Source organism: Nesoenas mayeri, assembly GCF_963082525.1.
Source record: "Nesoenas mayeri genome assembly, chromosome: 8".
Classification (NCBI taxonomy): Eukaryota; Metazoa; Chordata; class Aves; order Columbiformes; family Columbidae; genus Nesoenas; species Nesoenas mayeri.
In genome coordinates, this window is record NC_137554.1 from 13109300 (window position 1) to 13136540 (window position 27241).

A 27241-nucleotide genomic window follows, 5' to 3' on the forward strand; every position below is an offset into this window, starting at 1 on the left:
CACCAAAGCTTCAAGAAGGCAAAATTTGCAGCACCATATTGTGTAGCTCAGTCCTACCTCTATTAATATTCAGGTCATATGATGCTTGAGCATTTTTTATGCCTTGTGGAAGAGCCTATCCCAGAAAACTTCCTTCCTTATAAGAAAGTGTGATCTCAAAGACCCAATACATCAACATTTCTGTTACTAGCCTCTGTCTTTTGTTCATTTACTCTTGCAAATAGAAACTGCTGTGCCTACAGAAATGGATGAGCACTTCTGGTGTGAATCCACTGAGTAAATCTGAGTTCTTGTTGAATTCCTCCTTAGACTGCACAGAGGAAAATGTGTCCCGCTAGCTCACGAGGAGCTGAATTGGGATCAGGGGCAATGAGGACAACCTCAGGATGGGGGAGAGTGGAATATGCAGAGGTACATTATTTATGTCTTGCCCCTCTCTTTTCTAGGAAGCATCTTTCCTCCCTTTTCATTGTGGTTAAGCACAAAGAAAAAAAGGGAAGGTGGTCATAACGCTCCACACTCCAAGGCTTCTTCCCTTCTACTCACCACAGACGTCACTAGAAATGGAGGAGTCTTGGCCGTTCTTGCACTCCACACTAGCTAGGGCCAGGTGGTTTAGTTCTTGGGAGAGGTAATCAGTGTCACTGCCTTTTCCCAACCTCATCCTCCCTCTTCAGCTAGGATTTCCTCTGATGTTAACGGACTAGGCCTACTGCCAGTTTTCTGTAGTAAAAGGGATCTTTTCCATATGGTGAATTTAACAACTGCTGTGTGGGTTTTTTCACCTCCTACCAAGCATCCATGACGGCTGGCTCTGGGAAGTTCAAGCTGCAGCAATAACAACTTCTGGAGCTTTTAAAATGTGATTTCTGGATCTGAAATTCAGATAAAGGAACCCAGGTAGCTGTTCTGCCCTGCTGGGCACCTCCATGATACGGAGTGTGCCAGCTTCTAGGCAGCTCAGCTGTGGCTCCCTCCTTTTCAGATCATGGAGAAATGCATCTGGGCTTCCAGCCAGGGTCCTCTGATTGGCCTGAGAATTCATGGCGTGTAACCTCCCCATTCAGGTCCACAATACACTTGTTGCTGTTGGTATCAAGTGAGGTCCACATTGGCACAGCTCTACCTGGTTGTTTAGAAACATTTTTTTCCAAGTTTGTAGGTGTTGTCAACGTGTCACCTTGTCAACGTGTTTGTGAGTCATCATGTGCATGCACACCTCAGTAGATCTTTGGAGTCCAAAGTATCATTTGTGATGGAAAGGCAAAGCCCTAGGAAGAGTAGGTGTTTACGGAGAACAGTTGCCTGACAATGTGATCTTCATTTCTTCTGAGCGAGACTCCTGCGAAGATGAAGATGAGCGGTCTGCCCTTCACCTCACGTAATCACCTATATCACAACTGCTATTCCAAATTCCCAAGTATTTCAAATTTGAAACCTAAATGGTAGAACAAACTATCACCTTTTACAACCTGAATCAAATCAGTGACTAGTATCTCAAAATGTAAATACTATGTATTCTACATAACATCCCATGGACTTCTGAACACCTATCGAAAGTGAAAGGTATAATAATGCCTGCAAAAATACACAAAGTATTCCAAATACATCTAGTGAGAAAGCTAAATCTGCCCTTCTCCTCACAGTAATGATGTGAAGTCCATGATTCCTCAGTATCTTAAAAGGTTTTCCACCTAATGTCCCTTAATTTTAAGTCTCTAAGGAGAACTACAGCAATTGTAGATGTTCTGGTCAATTTCTCTCAGTAAACAGATTGAAAGGTCTACTATTAGTGCAGACTTAGGGAGAGAAAGGGTTTATATAAATATATAAATGTTCTCCACTGTCTGCAGAGGAAACCTGGTATTAAAACCTACCATAAGCTTGGTATGTATGGCCCCATTTCAGGCATCGCTTTGGCAAACTAATCAAACCTCTCCATGTAAACTATCTAAATAACTACTGTTGCTGTTGCAAATCTATTTCTATTCACCTTATAACTTCAGGAAGTCTTTTTGAACATTGTGTTTTTCTGCACCAAAAGTTATTTACAGAAGAAAGGCACTCCCCTATGCCTGTTCAATTGTATTTTTCTTTCTCCGTAACCCCTCATTTTCTCCTATCCTCACAGAGTGGAATTTTTTAAAAAACGGTTTTGCTACCTAAATTAAAATTAAAAATCCCAACACACTAAAAAAAAAAACCCACAAAAAAACAAACAAAAAAATCCAAACAAACAGAAAAACTCCACCACCCTCAAAAAACAAAGAAACAAAAACCAACTAAGCCCCCAAACACCAAACCAAACAAAACGGGCTGCCCTATTTCATATCTCTATGGTAAAAAAACCCCTGCATAATATAAAAAAACTAATTACACCATTCAAGGAGACTAAAAACAAGCAAACAAACAAACCCAGACAAAAAGCCAAAAACTTAATGCTACAAAGAAGTCAGTTATCAGCTTGGGATCCAGCACTCTGTTTTCATACGCTCTCTAGCACAGCTACTCCTTACAGGTGTTCCTGGGACATTTTGAACAAAATGTAGAAAAAAATACATCTTTAACAGTTTCAGCCTTGTAAAGCTGCTCTCTGCTGAGTAACTGTCAGAGAGACTGTCAGCCACGTTCTACGTTCTGTAAGCAGCAGAACAAACATTAGCACGACAAGAGTTTTCAGCTTAGTTTTGGGGTCCAAGAGTACTTAGTGTTTCTAGCAGAAGAGGTTTCTCAATTCAACACATCATGACACCAATATCTGAATAACAGAATCAGTATCACAGCTGACAATCTGGTATCCCAGTACTAATTTCTTAGACATCTGCTTGTTTGTGAAGGACTTCTATTAGACCTGTAGGTAATGACATTTCCCCTGCAATCTATTTTGTTTATTAGTGTCCTTTCAAAGCCCTTTATCTGCACTGCTGTGACCTCCTGCACGTTCTCAGACTTAAACCTCAATACGCAAATTAGTTTATCATTAATTTGCTTACTTTTAAATTATCTACAGGCAACAGTTACAGTTTTGGGAAGGTGAAGAAAGACTGCCTGGCAACTATGACCATCACCTTTTCACAGGACTCTCAGTTCACACTTCTCTGCAAATAAGTGTGTTACCATTTTCAAGCCTTGCTCTTCTCAAGCATGGTCTCCCCAGTGCAAACACTAATGAGGTTTCAGGTTAATGTACAACCTTAAAATATTTGGCCAGCTACTAGGTATTGCAAATATATAGGCACACTTATAGGACTGGAAGAATAAACATCTGTGTAAGTAGGTGACCTACCCACTTAAATGAGAAGGCTGAGCTATGGTAAGAAAAAGGTTTTGATGAGGAACAGCAGCAGGCTGTATGCTTTTTTGTATGAAACAAGTGTTATCTCCAATATAGCCAGTTCCCTTGCAATCACCAAAACTGATTCTTAGGACGGGCGGTTTCACTGTGCACATAGCTCCTTGCTTCCCCAGCACACACAGATGTACCCGCGCTCATAGGTCCCAGCCACAGGTCATGGCCGCATTGCAGCTAATGTCAAGTATGTTAGCATAAAATTTCAGCAGTAAGTTCTCTTCCAAGGTCTTATAACTTTCTACTGATTAAAATTTGTAGACTTTTGCTAAAGTAAAAGTGAACTTTTTTTTTTCTTTCAATTTTCAGTCCTGATTTTATCAGTAAGTGAGTTCTACTTGGCCAAATTCATATTTCTTAAGTAAACTTATTTCTTGAATATACCATAAAATGTCATTTTGTCAACCACATTTTGGCTGGAATGGACATCAATACATGGTATAATCAGGTATCTCCATATTGTGGCATTAGTGTTAGTTCTTTTGCCCTGCTGTCTAAAGCACTTCAAATATTGCATGTCCAAATTATGGTGTGGCCTTTTTAACATGAACTGACAACTTTATGCATTTCCCATCTGTGGTGGGTTGACCCAGGGCAGCAGTTAAAAGCCCACCCAGACAGTCGCTCACTCCCCACCTCCAAAATCTTCCCTCCGCCATCTCAAACCAGCCTTAGCAGGCCTTCGAAAGGGAAAATCTTTCCATTGTTCATTATGATGTTGAGATAATATTTGTATTACACGAGAATATTGGACTTGGTCCAAAATGTCCCTCTATAGCAGGTACTAAAGAAAACACGCTACCAGACTGTGATTATGGTTTCAGTAGTCATTCCTTTCAAACAAATAGTAATTAAATTTCAGTCTCAAAATATTGCTTATAGATATTTTTCTTTTGCTTTTTTCTTGAGTTTTAGATTAATATAGCACTTTATGAACAACCTTTATTGGGGGAGTAGTGATGCAAAATTTGCCAATAAGGTATCCACTTTATTCCAATTCAGAAGGGATATTTTAATATTGCATTTAAGACTATGAAATTAAGAAAATAATTATTCCATCTTTTTTTTACTGTCAAGTTCTCAGTCTCTACTACTAAAAAACAAAATAAAAAATCAATTTTCTCCTGATTAATAATTGTGCAGAATGATAAATCCTGTGGTATCAGATGCTATGTGTGGCCATAAGACAGAAAAATAGAAATACTTAATAAACTCTCATAAAAAATGCTTAGTTAACCACATAAACATGTTTGGATATCACAAACACAGGCCAATATAAACAAGTAAAACTACAATATCTGGGAAAGAAAAAAAAGAAGACAGCAAATACAAACAGACCAATTTTCTTCTGACTTTCACAGCTCTCTGACTGAAGGGTTGTTTTCTTGCTATATAGGAAAGCAGTGGACACAGTATTTTCAAAACTGCATCCTTTGAAAATTTAAGAATAAACAACACTGAGTAATACCATGTTTTAAACAGTCTCAACCAAGTTGCTGAAGTAATACTTTACTGAGATGACTGAAATACTGGAAGTAAACAATCCAATTTTTAACTGCAAATCATTTTACCAGAGAATCACTTGATTTAAAAAAAAAAAAAAAAAGTCACCTTAAGCCTGTACTGTGCATACCATTTAATTTCCTTGTGTGTGTGTGTTTTCTGAAACAGCAGTAATAGTGATATTAAATTAACTCAAATTTTTAAAAGTCCCAAATCAAAACAGCAAAGCTTTTGATGTTGCTTCAGAAGCAAACATAAAAAATCCTGATACTTTCTGCTTTCTCCTCTGCTTGGACCCTTACAAATATTTAATTCACTGCCAGTGGCATTGCAGTAAGTTTCTGCTGGTGGCAGCTTTTGCCCTAGTCCCCTTGAAGTGGATTAAGGGTTGGAGAAGCTCACAGAGGAGAAGGTAGGGAAGGACTGTCAGTCAGGGATAATTGTGAGGTACAAGCAAGAATCAGGAGCCAGCAGAGCCAAAGAATGAGGCCACCCACTACAGGGGTGAAGACAGCACAAGGGAGATGCAAGTTCCTGTTCTATACAGACAACATGTCACAGTTACGTGACATTATCCACTGAGCTGTGACTGGTCATTCTCTTCTGCACACACTCTTGTAAAATTCAGTTCAAATCCTAGGCTTGGTTGGGGGAATTTAGCTGCTCTTTTTGCATTATGTTTTGCTTCTTTCTAATAGTACAACATAGGATGCTGTTGTCAGATCATTCTCTAGTGAAGTAACTATTTTGCTCATATCCTTTTCATCCGTAAGATAAATCTTACCTTAAATTACATGTACTGCATAGGAAAAGCAATTATGTGTACATTTTTAGTTGCTTTTAAAATTTACTGTAGTAAGGTAAGTTTTTTTACTGTAATCACTTGTGTCCTGATCTCTATTTGGCCTTCATTTGACTAGAATATGTCACTCTTTGCTTGTTAATTAAGTTCACCTAAACAGTTCTCAGAAACTGTTTTTTGATTTAATAAAACACATCCAATTTAAAAAGCCTTTCTAGAGGAGTTAATAGAAATTGGGGGAAAAAAAAATCTGCAAGTTCTAATTATACAGAATATTCAAAATAAGCACCAAGAGATTTTTACTCAGTGAATAAAAATCTGTTCTCAGCAGCAAATTTACCATTATAATTATGACAGTTCTTAGATCAGTTCAGAAGCATGTTTTAAAAAGCCCTGCCAGCAAAGCAAGGTCTACTGCTGGGTGCTGCTTCCCCTGCGCCCACACGGGTGTTACCAACCTCAAAAATGCCACAGCAACAGCCACAGCCAATGTGCAGCAGCTGAAATCACATCCTCAAAGCAATAACTCAGACAGTGAGGGATGATCAGAAGATGCTCATCCCAGAAACTATGGAAGAGTGGGACTTCTTCATCCCACACAGGAGGCTGGGTCTCAGAAAATTCAATTTTTCCCTTTGAAATTGTTGCTAGTGCTTTTCCTCACAGAAGAGAATGGTTTGGTCTCAAGCACAAAGTGCTTCAATAGATTTTTGGTGAAGACTGCAATGGGAGTCCATTCCCACAGCAGAAATGGTCAGTGGTCTGTCCACATGCAATATTCAGGATGTGAAAATCTAAATCAGAGAATTACAATATTACCTTTTGATTTCATTATTATGAAGCCCAGTTACAGTAAATAAAGTGACATGAACCCCAGCAAAGAAACACACAGTCTACCCTAAGTATAAGGGGGTTATTAAACATGTAGTACTTCAGTTTTACTATCAATACAATGTGTGTAAACATTTTTGTACTTGTTGATGTGTACATTTATACTCCAGGAACTGAGAAAAAAAAAATACAATTGTCTTCATTCCCTAATATATTCAGAAACATTCACTTATTTTGTTTGTAGCTGAACTATGGAGGTAAAAACTCCAAGACAGAAGATATGCAGACTCTGGGATGTTTAGCTCTATCCATTCAAGATAATGACCAAGGAGAATTTTACTTTCCACCTCATTGTTCTTATTCACTAGAACAGAAACCAAAAACCATTTATACCAGCTAGCTGGTATCATTACTCCCAACTTTGATGAGTACCTTCTAGACAGATATTCCCCATAGGCAAGAAGGCTCTAACAAAACTCTATCCTTATAGTGAAGTTAACTTTAAGTCAGTCTTGGTTTTTTTTTTTCCTCCTAAAGCAGCCAATTGTCTATAAAAATACTAGAATTATCTTTCACATTTGGATTAAGAATGAAAAGCACAAAAACTCCTTTTATACTCAAATTCAATTGACAAAGAAAATTATTATTAGATATTACATCTTTAAATATTATCTTAAATACAAAATTATTAACAGTGAAACTGATAAGCATCCACACTGGGATCAACTCTTTCCCTTCATATTATCTATTTGAATGTAAACATCAGCTGAAAAAAAAAAATCACAAACATTCTCTGTTTGTGTAGCAGCAATTTTACAGATTTTTCCATCATAGGAATTATTTGGATGCAGTTTTCTAGCTTTTAATAACATACTCATATGTCAATAAAGCAATTGGCATCCTTTTAAATAAATATTAAATAGATGATTTTCATATATCTGTAAACTGGAGACTTTAAATAAGTATGTTGCATCTTTATGACTGAGCAGTACTTACATGGTTTGGGAAGTCAGCCTTCAGTTCAGCAATACTTTTGCACCAATAAGCTGCTGTTTTCTCACTGATCAGTTCAATGTTTAGAAAAGAGCCTTGGCCTGGGCCGTACATAGGACCTGAAGTAATTCCACGCACAATCCTTGGAGAAACATTGGTCACAATATCCTGCAAAACAGTGAAACCTTTCTGATTGATTTTGCAAAGTGAGGCATATCTGAATGATGTCTATGACCTAAGCTTAAATGGATCAGGTGTTTTAAAAATTTACCATTATTATGAGTAAAAACCACAATTACAGGCTAGTTCTCTAAATGACCAGATTCTCTAATTAGATTCTCTACATCAGAGCAGAAAAATGTTTGCTGTGTGTGTGATATGGTAGGATGACTATCAAGAAAAGGCCAACATAAAGCACCTGTAAACTGCCATACAAAACATCATTTAAATAATGCTTTTCTGTCAGGTAGAGGGCATAGAAGACTTTGTGTAAAAACCCATGTAGATCTCAGTCATTTAACAGCCCACATGTGAACTATCCTGCCAAAAGCTGATCAAAGTCCCTGTCCAACCTGTTCACCAACAGGTGAAGTGCAGAGGTGCTGCCCACCAGTCTCTCTGCAGAAAAGCCAGGGTCACAGGTCCAGTCACCAGTGAATGTATACCAGTGTTTCAGACTTCACAAATTAAATGATACTATTAAGACCCAAATCAAAACATAACTTCCCAAATACTGGAAATTAAGATCAACATTGTAAAGCATGACATTTCTGAAGGTCAACATGAGGTTAGCAAACAATTTTGAAACATACAGTAAACACACAAAATGTTGACTTGTTTAGTAGTCTTAATTAAGGTGCAATGTCACCGTATATATATTAACAAAGAACTGTAAATTCTGACATCATTTAAAACTAAAGAGAAACATAGATGGCAAAATGTTCCTTTTGCCAATTTCCAATTAAAAATAATTTTGAGTAAAGGTCATTTATTTACAAATGTATCAGAATTATTTGTTTAAGTAGCCCTCCTCACCATCTTGTCATTTTTAGTGAGATAACATGAGCCTCCATTAGTATATAGCAATTAAGGTCAATTTACATATTTTAATTAAGAACCATCCCATATAAAACAATTAGGGTAATAGGCATACTAACTGGATTTCATAACATTTGGACGTTTTTCCAACTAGATAGACAGGAAACCTTAATTAGCATTAATTAGCACTGATCTGCATATGTTTGATAAGGCATACCCTTGCCACAAAAGATTATTTATTCTTGAATCTGCCAAATGCTGCAGTTACAGAGGATAAAGGGACTTTTCTTCACATTGTATGTAAATTTGAGGTAATCTTAATTTGCTTATAAAGTTTAGTTAATTATTTTACAGTAAATATCCACTAACATTTTATACTGATAGATAATTATTTGTCCATTTACATACGTAGAAATAATACAAATTAATTTCCCCAGTTCCTCTATTTCCAGGCCTAAGTCTGGAACATGGACATCACAATAATCCCTGATTTTCTTATAATCATCTTTTCCCTTAATCACAAAAGCTTCACCTCCATCTCAACAGTTATATTTTCAGAAAAAACAACTCCGAACGTTTTTTGAATTTATGGAAACCAAAACCAAACAGCAAAGTGTACTCCTCTCACTCCCAAAACAAATTACAAAGATTGCAGTTTATGCAGAAGAACCATTTACATCAGTTTGTTCCACATTCTCTTCTTAAGCGTTTTCATTCCTTTAAAATTTCCCCCAAGGAACCTGTGCTTTGACTTCATCCCAGAAAGCTGTTCATACGGGCAGGCCAGTGCTATCACATCGCTCAGCATGAGGAAACATGCAAAGTCAGTGATTTAAATGCTGGCGGTCTGACCTTACTCCTGCAAGCACAGGGTGGACGTGGTCATTTGCCAACACATATGAATTACCCTGACCGTGCTCCAAGCGACCATGAGCTTACTTTTCCCATGCTCCAAATCAGTCAGAAGCTATGTAGCTATGGCTGTACAGCACTAACCATGAGGAACAGCCTGTCTGTTCGTGGGAATTATGTTTCTTGGGTTCAATGCAAATTATGATAAGATGTACATGATATGATTTCCATTTGGTGGCTGCCTTGTGTACATGTGAATGCCAGACAATGCTTGGAGCGACCTACGGTACTGTTTGTTATCTTGCTGTGTGCGTATTTTGTTCTTCTTCCATTCTTTCTCATTTTACTACAGGTAAAAATTCAAAGCCTGAGATACTACAGCCTAGATGATAGCTCTTGTGGGACACTCACAAAGACTCAGTCTGCTTCCATGCAAAAACACTCTGAAGTTTTTCTATCTGCTTTGGGTCTCCAGGCAATCTCTTCTCTCTTCTAAGAACAGAGACTGCTGTTTAGACCCTGCAACTGCTGCCAAATCCCCATGGCTTTGACTCAGGCTTTCCCAAAGCTCACTCATAGCCAACATCTGAGTGACAATTTATCTCTCCAGGATTCCACAAAGTTGAATCAGGTAATGCATATACTTCACAAACTGTCTCAAAAGCAGCCACTCTTCACTTTAACAACCGTGAGAGATATACAGAGCCACGTGAAATGGCAAACACACAAAGATTTCTCCACATACATTTCCTCACTCTCGAATCTTCTTTGAGATTTTGAGACACCCCATTTGGTGCCCAGGGACATTCCCCGCACCTCCCACACCAGTGGCTTCCACTGCCCTTGGCTCATAGGGCCACTCTGCTGTGTCCGTGCATCACTCTATCTTTCCTGACCAAGCTGCTTCTGCTTCCAAAAATGTTTCCCAGCTCTGAAATCCAGACATTACCACATAGCTGCTTTGTCTTGCTTCCTCCTGAGAGGGATATGCTGTCCTTATTTAAGATCCTGATCCTCATTTGCTTCTCCTAGCCCTGAGTAAGCTAGATGGAGAGAGCCTGTAATGACTGACACACTGGCACATCTCCTGTCTCTTGTTAGCACATGACAGCCCCAGACATGAGGAGACTCACGGTTCATGGAAACAAAATGGAATTTGTAACTTATGTGATGATTCAAGGAATCTGTCTTTGTACACACAGAATAAAATCACACAAGTGACAGAAAATAAAATTGTCTCTTTGAGATGAGTGTGAAATACCTACACAGAACTTGCCTTACCATCATATTCCTCTTCTGTCTCCTGTCACAGCTGTGAAAGCTAAACAGGGAGGGAGTTAGGCAATCTATGGGCTGGGCTTAGCCAATTTCATGTCCTTTGGTCTTAGCAGTGAATTTTACACGATATCACAGGTTCTTTCACTAAGATAGGAAATTCTGCTGGCTGGACAATTGTTCCTGCCATCTCCGAAACAGCAGGTAAAGCCAGAGCAGCTGAAATAGTCACAGTTCTCCAGCCCATGGAGTTTGTGACAGACCATCTTCTGGTGGTTTAATTGAACACTGATTTTCCTTTTCGTAGGAATTGTGTGGCCAAGTGCTGGAACTAATAATTCCAACCCCAGCTTGTCTTTTTAATCCCAGCTATGCACACAACCCTTTTGTTAACAAAAATTGTTGTGTGCATAAAAAACCACAATGGAACTGGAGCAAGAAGCCTGACAGGAAGCACTTCAGGGTTTGAAACTAAAATTTGTTTTATTCTAAGAAGACCTGACTGCTACTGAGAGATGACCTGACTAATGAGGTGGTCTGGTCCCTGCATACAGTTGAAAGTAGAGGTCCACATACAGGAATAGGAGAACGTCCCCGAACTCCAAAACTAATCAAGTATCTTAACTTCCCACGTGATGGAAGCAATAAATGGTCCTTGGGAAAAAGAGCACAAAGCTTTCATGTACTTGGAAGACCAAGGACAGAAGACTTATAATGAAGAGCAGCTAGAGAAGAACAAAGCTTATCTCTCACCACACTAAAAGACAAAGCTATGGAAAAAATGACTAAAAAAATCATTGGTGAAGGTAAACAGAATAGCCCACAGAAAATTAATTTGTTGTGGGGAAATCTTGCAAATTAATGTAGGCTTGGGGATTAGGGAAACTGTATTCAATACTAGATAACAGCAAAACAACCTGGTTTGGGGGAGTTAATGCAAACAAATGCAAACAGTGACAACAAATGGAATCAAGGGCCAATTGTGAATCATGAACATTTCAGTTACTGAACTTCTTTTGCCTCAAATGATGATTTGTTTCCCCAGGAGAGCAGATCAGATACAATCATATCACCCCCTCAAACATCTCCAGCTCAGGACATCACCTAAGAAAGTGGTGTTACACAGACAAAAGTGCCAATATCCTGCTTTTGGATTCCCCTTTTCTGCTTATGAACAATTCTGGTATTCTAGTAACTTGAGACTGAGGTATTTTGCATTACACATATATTTCTCTTCCTGTTGACTAATTAACACACTAAAACCAAACCAAAACCAAACCAAACCCAAGCCCTTGATCAGGCCCCATTTGCTTTAATAATCTCTGAACTCTGCAATCAGATCATTGAATTCTAAACTACTTACGTCTAATGGGCTGGGAGTAAGGTAAAGCCCAAACACTCAGCAAATTTTAGTCAGTTATATTTAAATAAAGGTGCAAGTCAATACATCAGCCCACGACTTACTAGTCATTCTAAAACTTGGTTTGCTTCGTACTGTCCATTTTTGCAGTTAATAATTGCTACAGATTTTTGTATTCTAGAAACACAAGCATGTTGTTTAAACTGGGAGGTGCTTTTATGTTTGGGCAGAAGGGACATTTTGAGTTTTAAGGGATCCAGAAGGGTGCCCAGCACAGTGTTAGATCATGCAATAAGTATATTAATTGTGTATTTCTCCTACACTGATCAGTAGAGAAATAATTTACATTGTGAATATTAATGTTGTCATCTGTAGGCATGGCAGTTAATGACCTGTAGAAACGAATCAAGCCATTCACCTCTCACTCAGTGTTATTGTTTTAGGGGAACCAAGAAGGCAGTTCTTCATTAACTGAGTTCACTTTCTATTTCATAATCACGTTTCCTAGAAACTAAAAAAATATATATAAAAAATGGTTTGGAGAAAAATGTGTAAAGAGGTCAGTTGCAGGAATACATAAAAACAGTCTCCCAAGAGATACACCACAACCTCATGCCTATACAATTAATGTAGTTATATTAGGCAAATATAATAAAAAGAACCAAAAGGATAAATCAGTGTGGTTTTTCATATCAAAGCTCTGACGTGTTTCTATGGATTTGCAGAGTCTGAAACATTTTTTTCTTCCCATTTTTTCCAAAATATTACAGCTAATGGTATTTTAATGAACACTCGAAATAATAAGGTTGCTTAAGACAACACATATACATTTATATATTGGATAGGGAAATGAAATTAATTAATTGTACCTTTAATTAATATGTTAAGCAGTTGTACAAGTATTCGCTCCTGACGTACAGGTGTTCTGCAATGTAAATATTTGCAGCACAATTAAGGTTTTGAATGAGATTTTTGGCTTTTAAAATACATCTAATCACACTATACCAAGTGTTAACACGTGTTTTCTTTACTCTGAGAGGCTTCTACAATACACAGAGAACTTGCCTTGCAGCGTTGGCCCCCAAAGTCAATGAAAGTCACTGTATACTTCAAATTAAGCTTTTCTCATCCTTAACTTTTGAAAGCAGATAGGAATTAGTGATCACTATCACTTTCTTTTCATTAATATAAGAAAAAGATTTAACACAATGCGCAGATTACTACTACTAACAAAGTTAATTTATTTGACTTTCTTTCTTCTAGGGAGAGAGGGCATTATACTTGCTAAGTGGAGTATACATCTGTACATTCCTGGGGTTACTACTTACTAAAGGTCACCATGGCAGCCACACTGGCCTCTTCATGACAAAGAGATGTAAATAAATACCTTATTAATGTAATTTTAGTCAAGTATCTCAAACCAGCATATTTGAAGTTAGTAGACAGTAAACTGCAACGTAGAAAAAAAAGCCCAAATGTAAGTTTCTACTTTTGTATATTCAATATACCACCTTCTTTACTTGAACAACAAAATATAGTAGCTGAAAAATGCAGGCATTTAAGTAAATTATGATGTACGTTTTTTTCCCCAGATTTTCAAAGCTGTATTGAAAAGGCTGTAAAGATTTAATAATCTAGTATGTGTGAAATGTTTTTAGATCATATTTTCTAAATGCTTTAATCAAGCATCAAGATTAACTTTTCCCTACAGTTTCCACTAATTACAGTAGAACTTGATGCACAATTTCACCTATATAAAAATATGGAGGAGAAGGAGACATCACCCTTTTCTGCCTAATATTGCAGTAATTAAAAGAACTCTGGAAATCTGGCTCACTGCTGTTTGCACACCCTCATAGATATGAACAGCATCACAGACTCATGTCCTTGTAATTCCCTGACAACTCTCACTCAAAGTCTTGTGATAATTTGCCTCCTCTGTGACTCAGCTGTGTAGCCAGACTGTCTCTCATATTACCCCTTCTGGAGTTTTAATCAGCCACAAAAGGCAAGAGAAACCTGAAGCACCAATATCACTTCACACAGCACTGTTCCTATACATCCTTTCTGAGTTGTTCCTCACCTCCTCCCATTCACCAGAGCTGAGACATGTGACATCTCTGTAGGGTTCCTTTTCTGAGGCCCAAAGCATTGACTTGCTCTCCTGAATTTCCCCAAGCTCAGGTTTTTTTTTTTTCCAACTGAGCTTGTCAGTCTCCTTTTAACAGGAAGCTAAATCCACAGCAGGGACCTCTACAAACACAAAACCATTGCATTGCGTACGACCATGCAGATTAATTATTACTTTCCATGAAAACCTTATCTGCTAGAGTAGGATTTTTACAACATGTAACGAGGCTTACTGGTTCACGGAGCAAGACAGGTAAATTGGCTTAGGATTTCTGCCCAAGGAGGTCTGAGGTAGCCACTGGCACCTTGCAGTGCACAAACCACTGTCCCGTTGCACACAATGCTGCCTGTTACATTCGTAACATTCACGTTTAGCATTTGATAGGCCAGACTCATATGAGTACAAAACCTCAGCAAAGTCATTTCCTCGCTCTGTCCTTCTCTTTTCCTCAGTGAATGCAGGAGCATTTTTAAAAAACTGAAACTACCTTGACAGAAAAACTTATCTCAGAACATCCCACCATGCAGAAACCGCTCTAATCTCCCCAGCACCAGATATGAGAAATTTAGTACCATAAAGACACCTCCTGTTTTTCATTGCTTTTGTGAATGAAGTCTAGACCTAGCCCTCTCTTTCCTCTTCATTGCTTTCCTTCTCTTGAAGACAGAGAGCATATAATGAAAAAATTATGTAAAATAATTATTTTTCAAGTTCTCTCACCAGAATAAGAAGTGAATTTAAAAATCTATTATTTCCTCTGCCTTCCAGGATTGTTCACATCGACAATTTAAAGCCTAAGTGTTCTGATCTCTCCACTAGTACAGAACAGATCATGAAAAAGATCCTTGCTGTTACTTATAAATTACTTCATCTTCTATATACGAGATCTAGTATGCTACAGAGGGGAAAAGAGCACTTTAAAAAATATTCTTATCTGTCTTTTGACAGGTGTTTGTCCTGTGTTGGCAAAGATGAAAGTACCCATATCTGTACGTATCTTATATCCAGAAAGTCTGGAGTGCAGTGCTTGCTTGTAAACCTTCCTTAACATTCTGCTCCATTTCCAGATTGAATAAGCTGAGTTATGCAAACTATTAAGAAAAAAAAAAAAATAGACTGCTACCTCAAACATTTTTGCAACATCAAACTATCCCATTTGTGTTTATTAAAGGAATTCAGCACTACAGCTCCAGCAAACAAGCTAGCTTTCCAAATCAATAAGTTAGCACAGAACACTGCAGCCCCATAAGGGGAAAAAGCAACGCATCAGGATTTTGGAGTAAAACTGCTGAAGCACTCATATTATGTGAAAGACAAATGACAAGTTAGAGGTTTAGATACCATATATTTGATGCTTTTCTATACTGTCTCATTAGTGTTTTAAGATTTAAGCATGAGAATGCATCAGGAATTTCAAAATTTACAGACATCGAACTTAATTTACCTAAGCATTTATCATTCTGCTTGCTCAGCACATCACTTCTACTAATGCAATTTTCAGACAGTGGGCCATCACTACTTATAACTTATGATTAAAACAGCAAAATCCCAAACTCTTTAGATAACCTTACCAGATTAGCATATTTAAAAAAAAAAAAAAATTTACTCTCTCTACCTTAGAATAATCTCGGGACAATCCTATCCCCATTGCAAGTCAAGCAAAAATGGTCCGTTGCCCTTGCTTAAAACAACAGCAGTCCTCCAATCTTTCTTAATTCATACATGATGGTTTGACTAGAAGTCCTAGTCAAACTAAACTAAACTAAATAATCTAAAGCTCCCTTTAGTAATAAATCAGGAGATTAAAATACAGGTCAAAACCAATATAAATTACAAGTGAAAATACAGAAAACCAGAAGAGTAACTATAAAGTTTATGCCAAATGTACAAATACATATTTTTCTAGTTGAGTTATGTATCTTACAAGAAAATGAAGTTTCACTCTGTTTACAATTTGCATGAGCAGTTTCTTTAAAAAAAAAATCATAATACAAACCCATTATGCTTTAAAACATTTAAATTTTTTTCTTATTTTTTACATATTTGCTTGTTTTCTAGATATTAGAATGTAAAGACATTTGTACTGTAATTACAAAAGATCATTTTAAAAATGTATTATGTCCTACAGCACTTTGCCTTGACAAACAATTACTAGATATCACATTCAACAGAATACAAAAAGCAATCTTTATCACAAGGTTAAAATTAGTCTTTGAACAAAAGATGCTTTCAAATCAAATCCAAATTCTCATCAGCTCTGTATCAGTTTCTCAGGGAGCGACAGTAAAGCTAGGGAGGGAGAGAAGAGAAAGGAAAAGAAAGTGAAGGACATTTGAAAAATTTCTTGCTAATGTTCAGTGTGAGCACACATTTTATCAGTTTTCTGATAAAGGTGTAAGCAGTACGACATGATTAAATTTCTGCAGACAAACTGCATTGTGGGCAAAAACTATACCCATTGAAGAAGAGAGAAGTAGACTTGCAGCTCTTGAGAGAAAGTTGTGTCTGTATTCACACATTCACTTTTGGATCTGCTTTTGCACTGTATGATTCTCAGATCTCAGTGTTTTGATATAGTAAGCTGCCTAATCGATGAACATTTGCTTTAGCTGACTGATGAGAAAAATGTTCAGTAATTGTCTCAAGACATTAGTTCACTTTAACTGAGAGGCCACAGAACAGAAAATCATGTTTAAACGTCCCAGACTTCTGTGGAAAAGAAGTCTGAAGCTGATCAGTAGACTTTTTTTCAGTTTCCGGGGTTTTTTTTTGTTCGTGGTGGTTTTTTTGTTGTTGTTTGTGGTTTTTTTGTTTGTTTGGGGTTTTTTTTTGTTTGGTTGGTTTTTTTAGTTTTATTTGGTGTTTTTTGTTTTGCATTGTGGTTTTGTTTTAGAAACAAATATCATTTCTCTACTCCAAAAGCAAGCTTTCCCGTTGTTTGGAAATAAATAGCATACAAACTGTAGCAGAATTTTTAAAAATAAATAAATAAAAGGAAAATATCTTCTTTAGCTAACAAAGAAAATTAGAAATAAGAATATAGCATGGCAGAAAACACAAAGAGCATCCAGTAGTAAGCTCTTTAGAAATTTTCTATCAACAACTTTTTGACAAATGATACAATTTACAACAACAACAACAACATCTGACTTTTCTTTGTCAGAAATGTTGTTTTGTCTGAAGGCTTTCAGTTTTCAATTTAATTAAGCATGCAGCTTTTTTTTCTGGACTGTGTTCTGCTCCACACAGGAGACAACCCCATGAAAAACAGTCAGTGATGAAGAAGTCAGCCATGGATGGTCAGCTGTGCCATTTTTTTTGCAGCACAGAATTCAAAACACAAAAAAAGAAGGACCATCTTTAGAACTTTAAGTAATTTCAGTTCTAGAAATAGACCTGAAACTTTTCACTGTACTATATGGACTGTACTGGGATCTATTGAGAAAACAGGTCTTTAAGAAATCACTGTTTGAGAGTATCTGCAGTAAAACAAAATGCTATCTCACAACAGTACAGATAATCCCTGAGGTACTAGGATATAATGCCTTGAAACTGTGTAAAAACTCAGTTTTATGCTCCTACAAGTTATATTTTTGTATCAGCAAAGCATTATTGTGTTGCTTGCATGAAGAACCCAATGAGCTTTATTGAAAAACGTGTATCTGTAGCTCATGTTCTCTAAAATATTGACAAGGCATTTCTGGATAGTAACCCAGAGCAGACATTCACAGGTGAACAACATGATGAGACTGGATTCTATTACTCCACTGGAAGCCAAATGTTGCAATACTAATGATTTGAGGGGAACAGAAAGGGCAAAATAAGAGTCCCCTGGATAAATAAAATACCTACACAGATTGCAGCTCTTGGTCTGTATCCTAAAGTGAAATTTCTGTGGCATTGCTTGTAAAGATCTGTGTACATTCACAAAGGTGGAAAATTAGTGCATCCTAATTAAAATCTACTAGTCCAGTTTATAATGCTTGTCCTTGGGACTCCAGTGGATTTAAAACATAACAACTTAGCTTCCCTTAAGAGATTAATTCTTTTACAGACATCCAAAAATATTAGTACATTTTCAGTTTACAGAGAATATCATCAAATCAGTGATCAAAACTTGTTGTGAAATGTACTTAACTGACCAAATAAAGGAGCAGCAGGCTTCATTCTAGATGAGTACTATTGAATGGTGCCATGAAATGGGAAGGAAAAGGTAGTTTGAAAAGTATGAGGTTAAGAAAACCAGGCAGGAACCAAGATAGATAAGACCCAATTGAAAAAATAGCTAAGACCTGGGAAAGAGAAGAAAGAATTCTTGACACATTTGCAGCAGCAAGTTTGGGAGAGTCACTAAAGGAGTTATGCTTACAAGAAGAATACAAATGCATTCTTGTACTTTAAGAGGAAGCCAAATTAACGTGTTTTTTCACACATCATCATTAAAGACAACTCAATGGTTTTTTCTCCAGTACTGTTTCCTAATTGCTAAACAAAATCCTGTAAGAAGGCAGTAGGGCAACATCCATAGTAGCAGATTCCAAAAGCGATAAGCTAAAAGCCAAGACACACAGTGACACAAGCTGAGCTCCTGTAGATAAAAAATGGGGGAGAACTGCAGGTAATCTCCTAATTCTAACAAAAACCCTGACAGAAACAGCAATCAACCAGAAAACAGGTTCTTTAAAGCCCACATCTAGGGTTTTGCACTGAATATATAGACACATATCAAACAAACAAAAACTCTAACACAGGAATTCTGAAGTCTGCTAATTAAGCATGTAACTTCAGACTTGAAAAAAAGCAAGGAGGTAACTATTTATTTAAGAGACAATACTACATGGATTAACGAAGCTCCTGTCAACAACTCTGGACACCTGCACCAAGCTCACGTATTGCTTAATTAAATATTAACATGTCCTGATAGAATCTGTGGTATAATTTTAATTACTGTTTTCTCATAGGGAAGCCATGTAATCAATGTATTTCTAGCTGTTCCTAGGGGCTGTTTTGTAAAAATCCATTAGTAAATTGTAAACCATCACTAAAATAATTTCCTCCAGATTGCTATAAGTAAATCAAGACTACTATATTCTCCTAGGAGGAGGGAAGAATAGATGCTCCCCTTTAAGAGGGGAAAAACATGATTTCTTCAATAATCAAGAAAAATCTTTTAACAAGAATCCTATTTAAAGACTTGTTAAAATTCTAGCACGAAGAATCAACATTGGGAAGTTACAGATCACCCAAGTTATATTTAAATTTATGTATAATTCAAAATATTTTTATTGCTGGATTAAATAATTAGAAGGAGAATCACATTACTCCCTTGAAGCATATATTTAGATTTTCTGCTGGGGATGAATTGTAAATACTGAGGTACATCTTGTACCTACCTGCAGCATTTTCTTCTTCCATTAGGATTAAGACTGCTTAAATACCATAAACGTTGATTAGGATTTGTCTATATTTAGGGTTGAGAAATTCAAGAAAATCATACCAGTTCTATTTGGAAAGGTATTTAAATAGCTAGTACTATTATTTTCAAAGTATCAGTTCTCCTGATTGCACTAAACAATTTCAAGCCATAGATAAAGGGATTCAGGGAAGGTGTAATGGCTTCAGTATCTACAGGAATGTTTTGTTTCACATTCCAGTGATAATCTATCCATAACACTTCTACTTTGATAACCTGAGCTCTTAAACATTAATTTTGTTTTGAACAAACTCCTTTTATATTTTCCTATGCACAAGTCCTATTGAAGCCAAAGAATCTTTTGCATGAGCAGGGATTGCAAGGTTGAGCCACTTACCATTCTCAGAGCCTGATTATACATAGATTTGGATAACATAATTTTGGGGAAAAACAAATCATGAAAACATCAGCCCCTATGAATTTTAACTCAGCACTTTAACATCTTGCAAAAGATTCAAACCAATTTTAATTCAGCACTAAATTTTAAACAGGATCTTTAAAACAGATTTGGGGTTTTTTTTGATAGAGGTCTCATGTACTTCAAAATCCAAGAAATAAAACTAGTATTTTTTGGGTTTTATTGGCTACCAGACTGCGGACACACATCAGAGTATTGCAAGAAAACTGTTAGATGTTATTTTCACAAACATAAAAGTAGTTGAAATAGTGTCAGAATAAATTTAAACTAAATAACTAAATAGTGAAGACCAAATAATTGACAAAACTCTTTTGAAGATACTTTCCTATGAATCAGCTTGCAAGGAATGTCAAATCTTCTACTCTGAATTGAACTATCATTCTGCCTTAGTCACCATTTTTGTAATGACTAACAGTTCTTTTCTGACTCCCTGAATCATGGACCAAACTCTGCCAGCATCTTATGATTGATGAGGATGCAGTGCAGCTCTGGTGAGAAAGCTGAGGCTGAACTTGGGGCATCATGTACAACAACCCTGAGAGGGGCTTTGGGAATGCAGATCCTGGGTGGGCAGAGTTCAGCAAGGGCCAAGCTGTGCATTCAGTGTTCATCTTCCAGTCATCACAAGAGGCACCACACACGGTCTCCATAACCTGGAGAGAGATGGGTTTTGCCTCTTGAGAGCCTCAAAGTGGAGATTTTCAGCCTGCTGGGTTGATTCTAGTTTTCCAGACTGAGCTTTTAATTAATAAACGTTCAGTGTCTACACGTTTTAACTTCTCTGATCAGTTGGAACCCATGTAGAGAAGTGCTGAGGTGTACACGGAATTTTTATGCCAAAGGACTAACTCTGATTCTCACACACTTGTGAGGGACGCAGAGAGCCCAGTCACAAGTCTCGTTTTCTTCCAGGTTCACCTGAAGTTTTCATAGCAGTAGGCTAATCATTGCCTATTTTTTTTTTTTTTTTTAATTCCCAGGAAAAATGATGCATTCTATTAAACTGTGTAAGAACTGAAAGTAGCCATGATACATCAAAATTCCTAGCAAGACGATTCTCCTGTTTACCGATGAGGAAAAAGAAAATAATAATTCTGATCTGGCCATGTTCTTTCTCATTAAATGTCTAATAGGTTCCAAACCCCAGCACTCCACGGAGTCATTGCTCAGGTCTGTCAGTTAAGTAAACATGCTCATCAGAGGATCTAGCAGGCACACATAGATAAGGAAGAAACAAAAGCTGTTCTCCTTGAAATTAAAAGGAAAGTGGTTGATAAAAGCTACAACTCAGGGTTTTCATTTGGGGAATCTTGGTAATTGTTCCCACTGCTACAGCCACAGGGGTGTAAGAACATATATGATGGCTCTGGCTCGATCTCAGGCACCATTAGTGGCAGAGCCAACTGAGACATGCTACAAAAGGCTTATGCATGCTCAAAACTGGAATACTGAGAATAAATCTGTCCTTAGCTAGAGAGGACAGCCTGATCTCCAGGTTCTCCGTTTATTCCAAGAGAATATTAATTTAAAATGGGCACAACGATTCTAAAGCCTTCTGACAATATTTAAACATAAAAAGTCATGAACCAAGTTGCACAAGGAGAAATAAGTTTTTTCTCCCCAGAAAAAATCCTTGATTAGGGATAGTTATATTAGTGATAAACAGGACATAGGGAATGTCTTCCCATCCTTTTTCCTACCACAGAACCATGGAGTTTAAAGCACAGCTCACTACAAAACCTCACTAAGAAGACCTGCTGTTGACACAGGCCAGATCGCAGAGCGGTCTCACACCGAGAGCAATGCCACCAAGCGTACACCAGGACCATGGGCTGCTCCCCAGCATGGTACCCAGCGTGCTGCCCCACCACCAGGAATCACCCATGACCCTCATCCCCAAGCTGTGTCCCCAGGTACGCAGTATAGTCAATGCTCAGCTAATGTGCAAACCAAGCAAGCACATAGGCAGGTATGGATTGCATGTTTCTGCTTTTGAAGGCCGTAGGAAAATGTTTTTTCACATCTCTGTTTATCTTCGACAGCCTTCTCCCAGTTAACATTGGTCTGTGCAGGCAGTTCAGATCAAGGTAGACATCTTTGCTGCACATCTACAAACAGCAAGGATAAAAGTATTTTGTGCACAAAACAATACAGCAGAAACTTAATCCTCATGGTATTTAAACAGTATTTGGTAAACTACAATGCAAAACACAGATGTGCAGTATCCCAAGAATATCAACAAACTTCTTGACAAACTCTTAAACTACGATCACAGAAACTAGAGTTATTGTAGGAGGGAAACCAATCAGGCATTATATAATCTTTTTATGCCACGCATCTTTTCATGACTTATCTTCATATATTTGAATTTTATATAAACATACATGGACTATATATGCATATTTGCAAAATAAGTTGCATAATTTTGAATTTGCATAATTCATACTTTAGCGAAACATTCTTTTATTTTGGTACTCTTTAACCCACAGCCTCCTTAGGGTAAAAAAAGTGTCTGTTTTAAATCTGAATCATCCCATTATTCTATGATATTTAGTGTCACCAGTGATAATAACACTTCTTAACCGGGCCCATTCCTGCAATTAATTTCATTGTCATAGTTCACATGAACTCAAATATGCATTCCAGTATGGCTTCATTGCCAGATCTGAGCCATATTAAAGAATAGCTAACTTCCTACACATTGTAAATGTACAACCATCAACAACCCAGCCCTTTGTGAAATTATTCATATAGAAACATAAGTGCTGCTTGTACTGCAGTTCTTTAAAAGTTACTTCACTCTCACTGCAGCCATTCTGTTCTGTAATAATATAACACAATTTCTTTGTAAAAATACATGCGTCTACTTTTTATTTACACATACTGGATTCTATACCACAAACTCACCTAATTTTAATTACACATTATTACCTAGTGATACAGAAAACAGAGCTCTCTCCACCTAAATTGTGAATACTAGAATCTCAAAAGATTTTTTCTTTTCTAAGCGAAGATAAGTTACCACATTAAAAATAAATGAGCTATTTTTGTCAGTTGATTGGACACTGAGTACACATAATACATCACCAAGAGCATTGTATGCTAGTCTACGTGCTAACCTTGAGCTGTAGTTTATCTATTGCCTGCAATTCAGAAAACAATAAGGTATTTTACCCAATCAGCTGATCAGCTGAAGGAACTCAAAAGACTGAAATGGTTTTGAAATACACAGGCTTTTAGATATCAAATTACCTCTGGAACCCTCTACCCAGAAGTAACTCGAACAAAACCCATTTGAAATACAGCTTCAATATTCAAAAAAATCAATAATTTAAACCACAGGTTGAACATTTTTACTGCTTCCACTGCAGACTGTCGTTTTTTGAAATGAAAATGCTAATGGCACCAAAGGGGAAAGCTCCAGTCAGAAGAGATACATGTGTGCAGCCATGGATTGGCTAGAAATGCTGGTTTGTTTTCCTTCCCTCAGCTACGTTTACATAAGATCGCTTAAAATAAACAACTCTCATTTCCATTACTTCGAAAAAATGTTTTTCTTTGTTGCACTTAATGATTCTGCCCATGAGAGCTTAGCTATATCAAGACACTTCACTGTAAACATGCATGCTGAATGCAAATACTACATCCTCAATTATGCTATTAAGTCACATTATTTTGAAACAGACACTGATGTCATGCCTTTGAACATGAGGGAGCACACTGTGAACTCTTGTTTTACAGACAGAAAAGCAGGACTACAGGTGATGTTGTGTTCCAACATCTACATCAGGAATGGGAAGCAGTCCAGTGCATTCAGCAAAAAACAAGTATGGATGCTCCACTGCCCATGATAAAAGCTCATTTAAGAGCAAAAATGACTGGCTGACAAAAGACTTCTGAAAAGATAAGGAAAACACATAAGGAAGAGGCATGGTGGGAACATGAACCCTTGAACACTATTCAAGCAAGCTACACATGGAGGATGTCTGACACAGAAGCAAGTCGCTCCTCTGCATGAATTCCACTGTCAGACAGATTGTTAGGCAGAGCTTGAAATCTGTCAGTCTCTCTCTGTAGAAACTGTTATCGTTTGGTAATTTAAACCTCATAAATCCTTGCACTTTCTGGCACTAATTTGTAAATTGTGTTAAAAGAGGAATGATATAAGAAAAACAAAACAAAAACAAAACAAAACCCAAAAAGCAATGAAATAAACATCGCAGGACAGAGCTTATATATCTACAGGTATGCAACTCCCAATACAAAGAACAACTTTCGTTGTTCTAAAAAGCATTGCTTTTAGTACTGAAGAGAGGGATATAAGAAAGAAGTTGTAATACTGATGGTCTTTGGTTTATAGTTTTAATACTTTACTCTCAAATACATTCTTTCTCTTTCATATACTTTTAGAGGCTTCTCCAACCATGGTGTTAGAATGCAAAAGAAAATGTAAATGATAGGTGAGTAAAAGTTGCTTAAGTGTACAAATGTATTTGGATACATACAGTTTTATTGTGAACTGAGGATTAATTTTGCATTCCCAGGTTAAAATTTCTGTTGCTAGAAAAAAAATAATAATATACTCTTATGAATTTTCTGGCTTCTAGGTTTAATTTTAACCCAAGATAAATGCAGATTTTTAGTCTGGAATAAGAAATAACAACAGTATAACCATTAAAAAAATAAGATACTCAAAAATGTATACTCCAAAAATTCAGACATGAACTCCAATATTCTCCTCTCCCTAAAGGCACAAAACTTTTCCAGATACCAAACAAAAAAGTCCATAAATGTAAGCAGAGAAATTCACTTGAGTTTAAATATACCCACAATACAGGAAAATAAGATTTTGTTTATTTATGTGTCTGAGATCTGCATCACCATCATGTGAAACCACCTATTCCAGGTACTCCTGGCAGTCTTAAAATATACCTCCTACACAACAGCAGCAATCAACTGACCTTCCGAGAACACTGCTCTTGGCAGCAACATAAACTTAAACAGAATAATAAAAAATGCAGTAGCAACTAGAAACCCAATGTTCACCCTTTCCTCAAAGCTTGCAAAGTTAAGCAGGAAAAACAAGCCCTTCAAATTTGTGTGGAGTTAAGAGACTCAGGCTGTTACATATCACTCTAGGGCAGGAGCTCCAAGCCAACACAAGACCAGCATTGGGATGAACTGGCAGCATCTCCTTCCCACCAGCCCAGCCTGCACAAAACAGCCACTACAGGCTGGGCACGTATTTAATTCCCCTATGAGGCACTTGGTTCAACCTGAAAAGTTTGTGACCACCAACAATATTTGGATAGATTTAAGATCCTGTCTCACATAGCATGCACTGGCAGTAGGTTAATCTTGAAATACAAAGCAGGGATACTCTTAGCAAGGCTTGCATTTTGAAAATAAAAGGGGTGTATGCTCCCGGCTCTTATCTGCTGTTGCAGCTACAGCCTGGAATGGAACTACATCCCTCAGCCAGAAGGACTGATAATTCTCTTGCTGTAGCCTCTGGATGTTTCCTCTAACGATCCCAGCATTACTCCTATCTTGTCTGGATTGACTTTTGCTCAGCATGCTCTCAACCATGCCCCAGTCTCCCACAAACACTGAATAATGCAATCAGCTGCTCAAGCTAAATCAGCCGAGAGTTATAACGCTGAGTTTCGACATATTGAAAACACTTCAATCAATGTCACTTTACTAAACCTTCTCTATGGCTTGATATACACATTAAATAAAAGGGTGGCAAGCAGGAACTCTCCTGAACCACACGGGGAGAGAACCACGGTGGGCAATAAACCGGAACATCACCCCGACACCGAGCTGACAACAGCCTCCTCCGACCCCATTGTTTAAGCATGAGGTCTGAAAATGGACAATGAAGAGGCTTTGGGAAAGAATGCATTAGGGACATCTGGGAAATGATCCTGTTTTTTAACGATTCCACAATAAAGCCCAGATATATTATAAGATACAGCTACAACTGCATATGAAAAAATTAATACATTTTTTAAAAAAACGTGATTTCTCAAATAAGTTAGTAATTAATGCTATTTAACAGCAGCATTATTACCACACAATTTTTTGTTATAACAGATCTTGATGTTGCAATAGGGCATTACATACATACATTTACCATACCACATGAATTACCAGAAACATCTTTTTTTATGTTTATGTGATTTATTAAATCATAAATCATAATAGCACGTTCTAGAAATTCCTTTTGAAGGACATAATAAGGTAACAATTATCCTCTGAACTCCTTTCTCTGTCTGCAGAGAATAAAATGCATTACTAACGTATCCTTTTACTGCCCCATGATAGAAAATGAAAGCAAATGTGATGTTTGTACCGTATGCTTTCAGTTCCTGCAGTTGGCTGGTGAAGTGAGCTTTGTTCCCAAATGTGCTGTCAGAGACAAAAAGAATAGTTTCTCCAAATACTTTTAAGGGATACTACTTAAAAAAACACTAAGGGAAAATGAACTGAAGGGCGTTTGTTTTGCCCAAGTGCAGATGGATGTGGAAAAACATACATGTACATATCCAATGTAAATTTAAAATATATTTTATTTGAAAGAAAATTAGGTACATAGGGCCCCTCTGTATGCTTTTGATTTGAATCGATTAATTACACCTTTTTCATATTATGCAACAATTAACAGAATCTGATGAGGGAAAATTGTAGCATTTTATTCTGTGCAAATATACACAGAGGAGCAACATTACAAGTATTGTTATAATCCCCTCAGAGAAGGTTTAAGGCCTTCTAGATCAGCCTGTTAGTGTTCAAAGCCCCGTGTTTGATGACTAGCACAGTGAGAATGCTCTTAGTGTACCACAATTTTGACAATTATTTTCAGAGGAAAAATCATAAACAAAAAAATCACAATGTAGAGGGTGATACATAAAGGCATTATTAACTGTGCAGGTGCAGAGAGGTAGAAGCAGTAAGATCACAAAATAAAAATAGTTTCATTCATTCAAAGAAAGTATAATTTTCTGACTCAAATTTTGATTTTTATTTTAGTTCTATTTCTAGGGGAGAAGAAATGTATTTGTGGTTTAAATTAAAAAGAAAAAAAAAATCAACAGTTTCAGCAGCAATCCAGAACTAGAATTTCACTGTATTTTCTTTTTTGTTCCAGGAAGACATTGTCTGAACCACATATAACAAGTGCTAAAAAGTAAAAAGATGAGGGCCTCTGAAA

The 27241-nt window shown here is 37.1% G+C and overlaps 1 protein-coding gene across 1 annotated transcript in view; it reads right to left on the reverse strand.

Annotated features, from left to right (window-relative positions):
* DPYD (dihydropyrimidine dehydrogenase) overlaps window positions 1-27241 on the reverse strand; it is a gene marked incomplete at its 5' end in the record, with an annotated part of 297412 nt that overhangs the window by 82594 nt on the left and 187577 nt on the right. The window contains one exon of the mRNA XM_080348775.1: window positions 7482-7646. Within this exon, the coding sequence (XP_080204901.1) occupies window positions 7482-7646 (165 nt within the window). The remainder of the gene's footprint in view (window positions 1-7481; window positions 7647-27241) is intronic.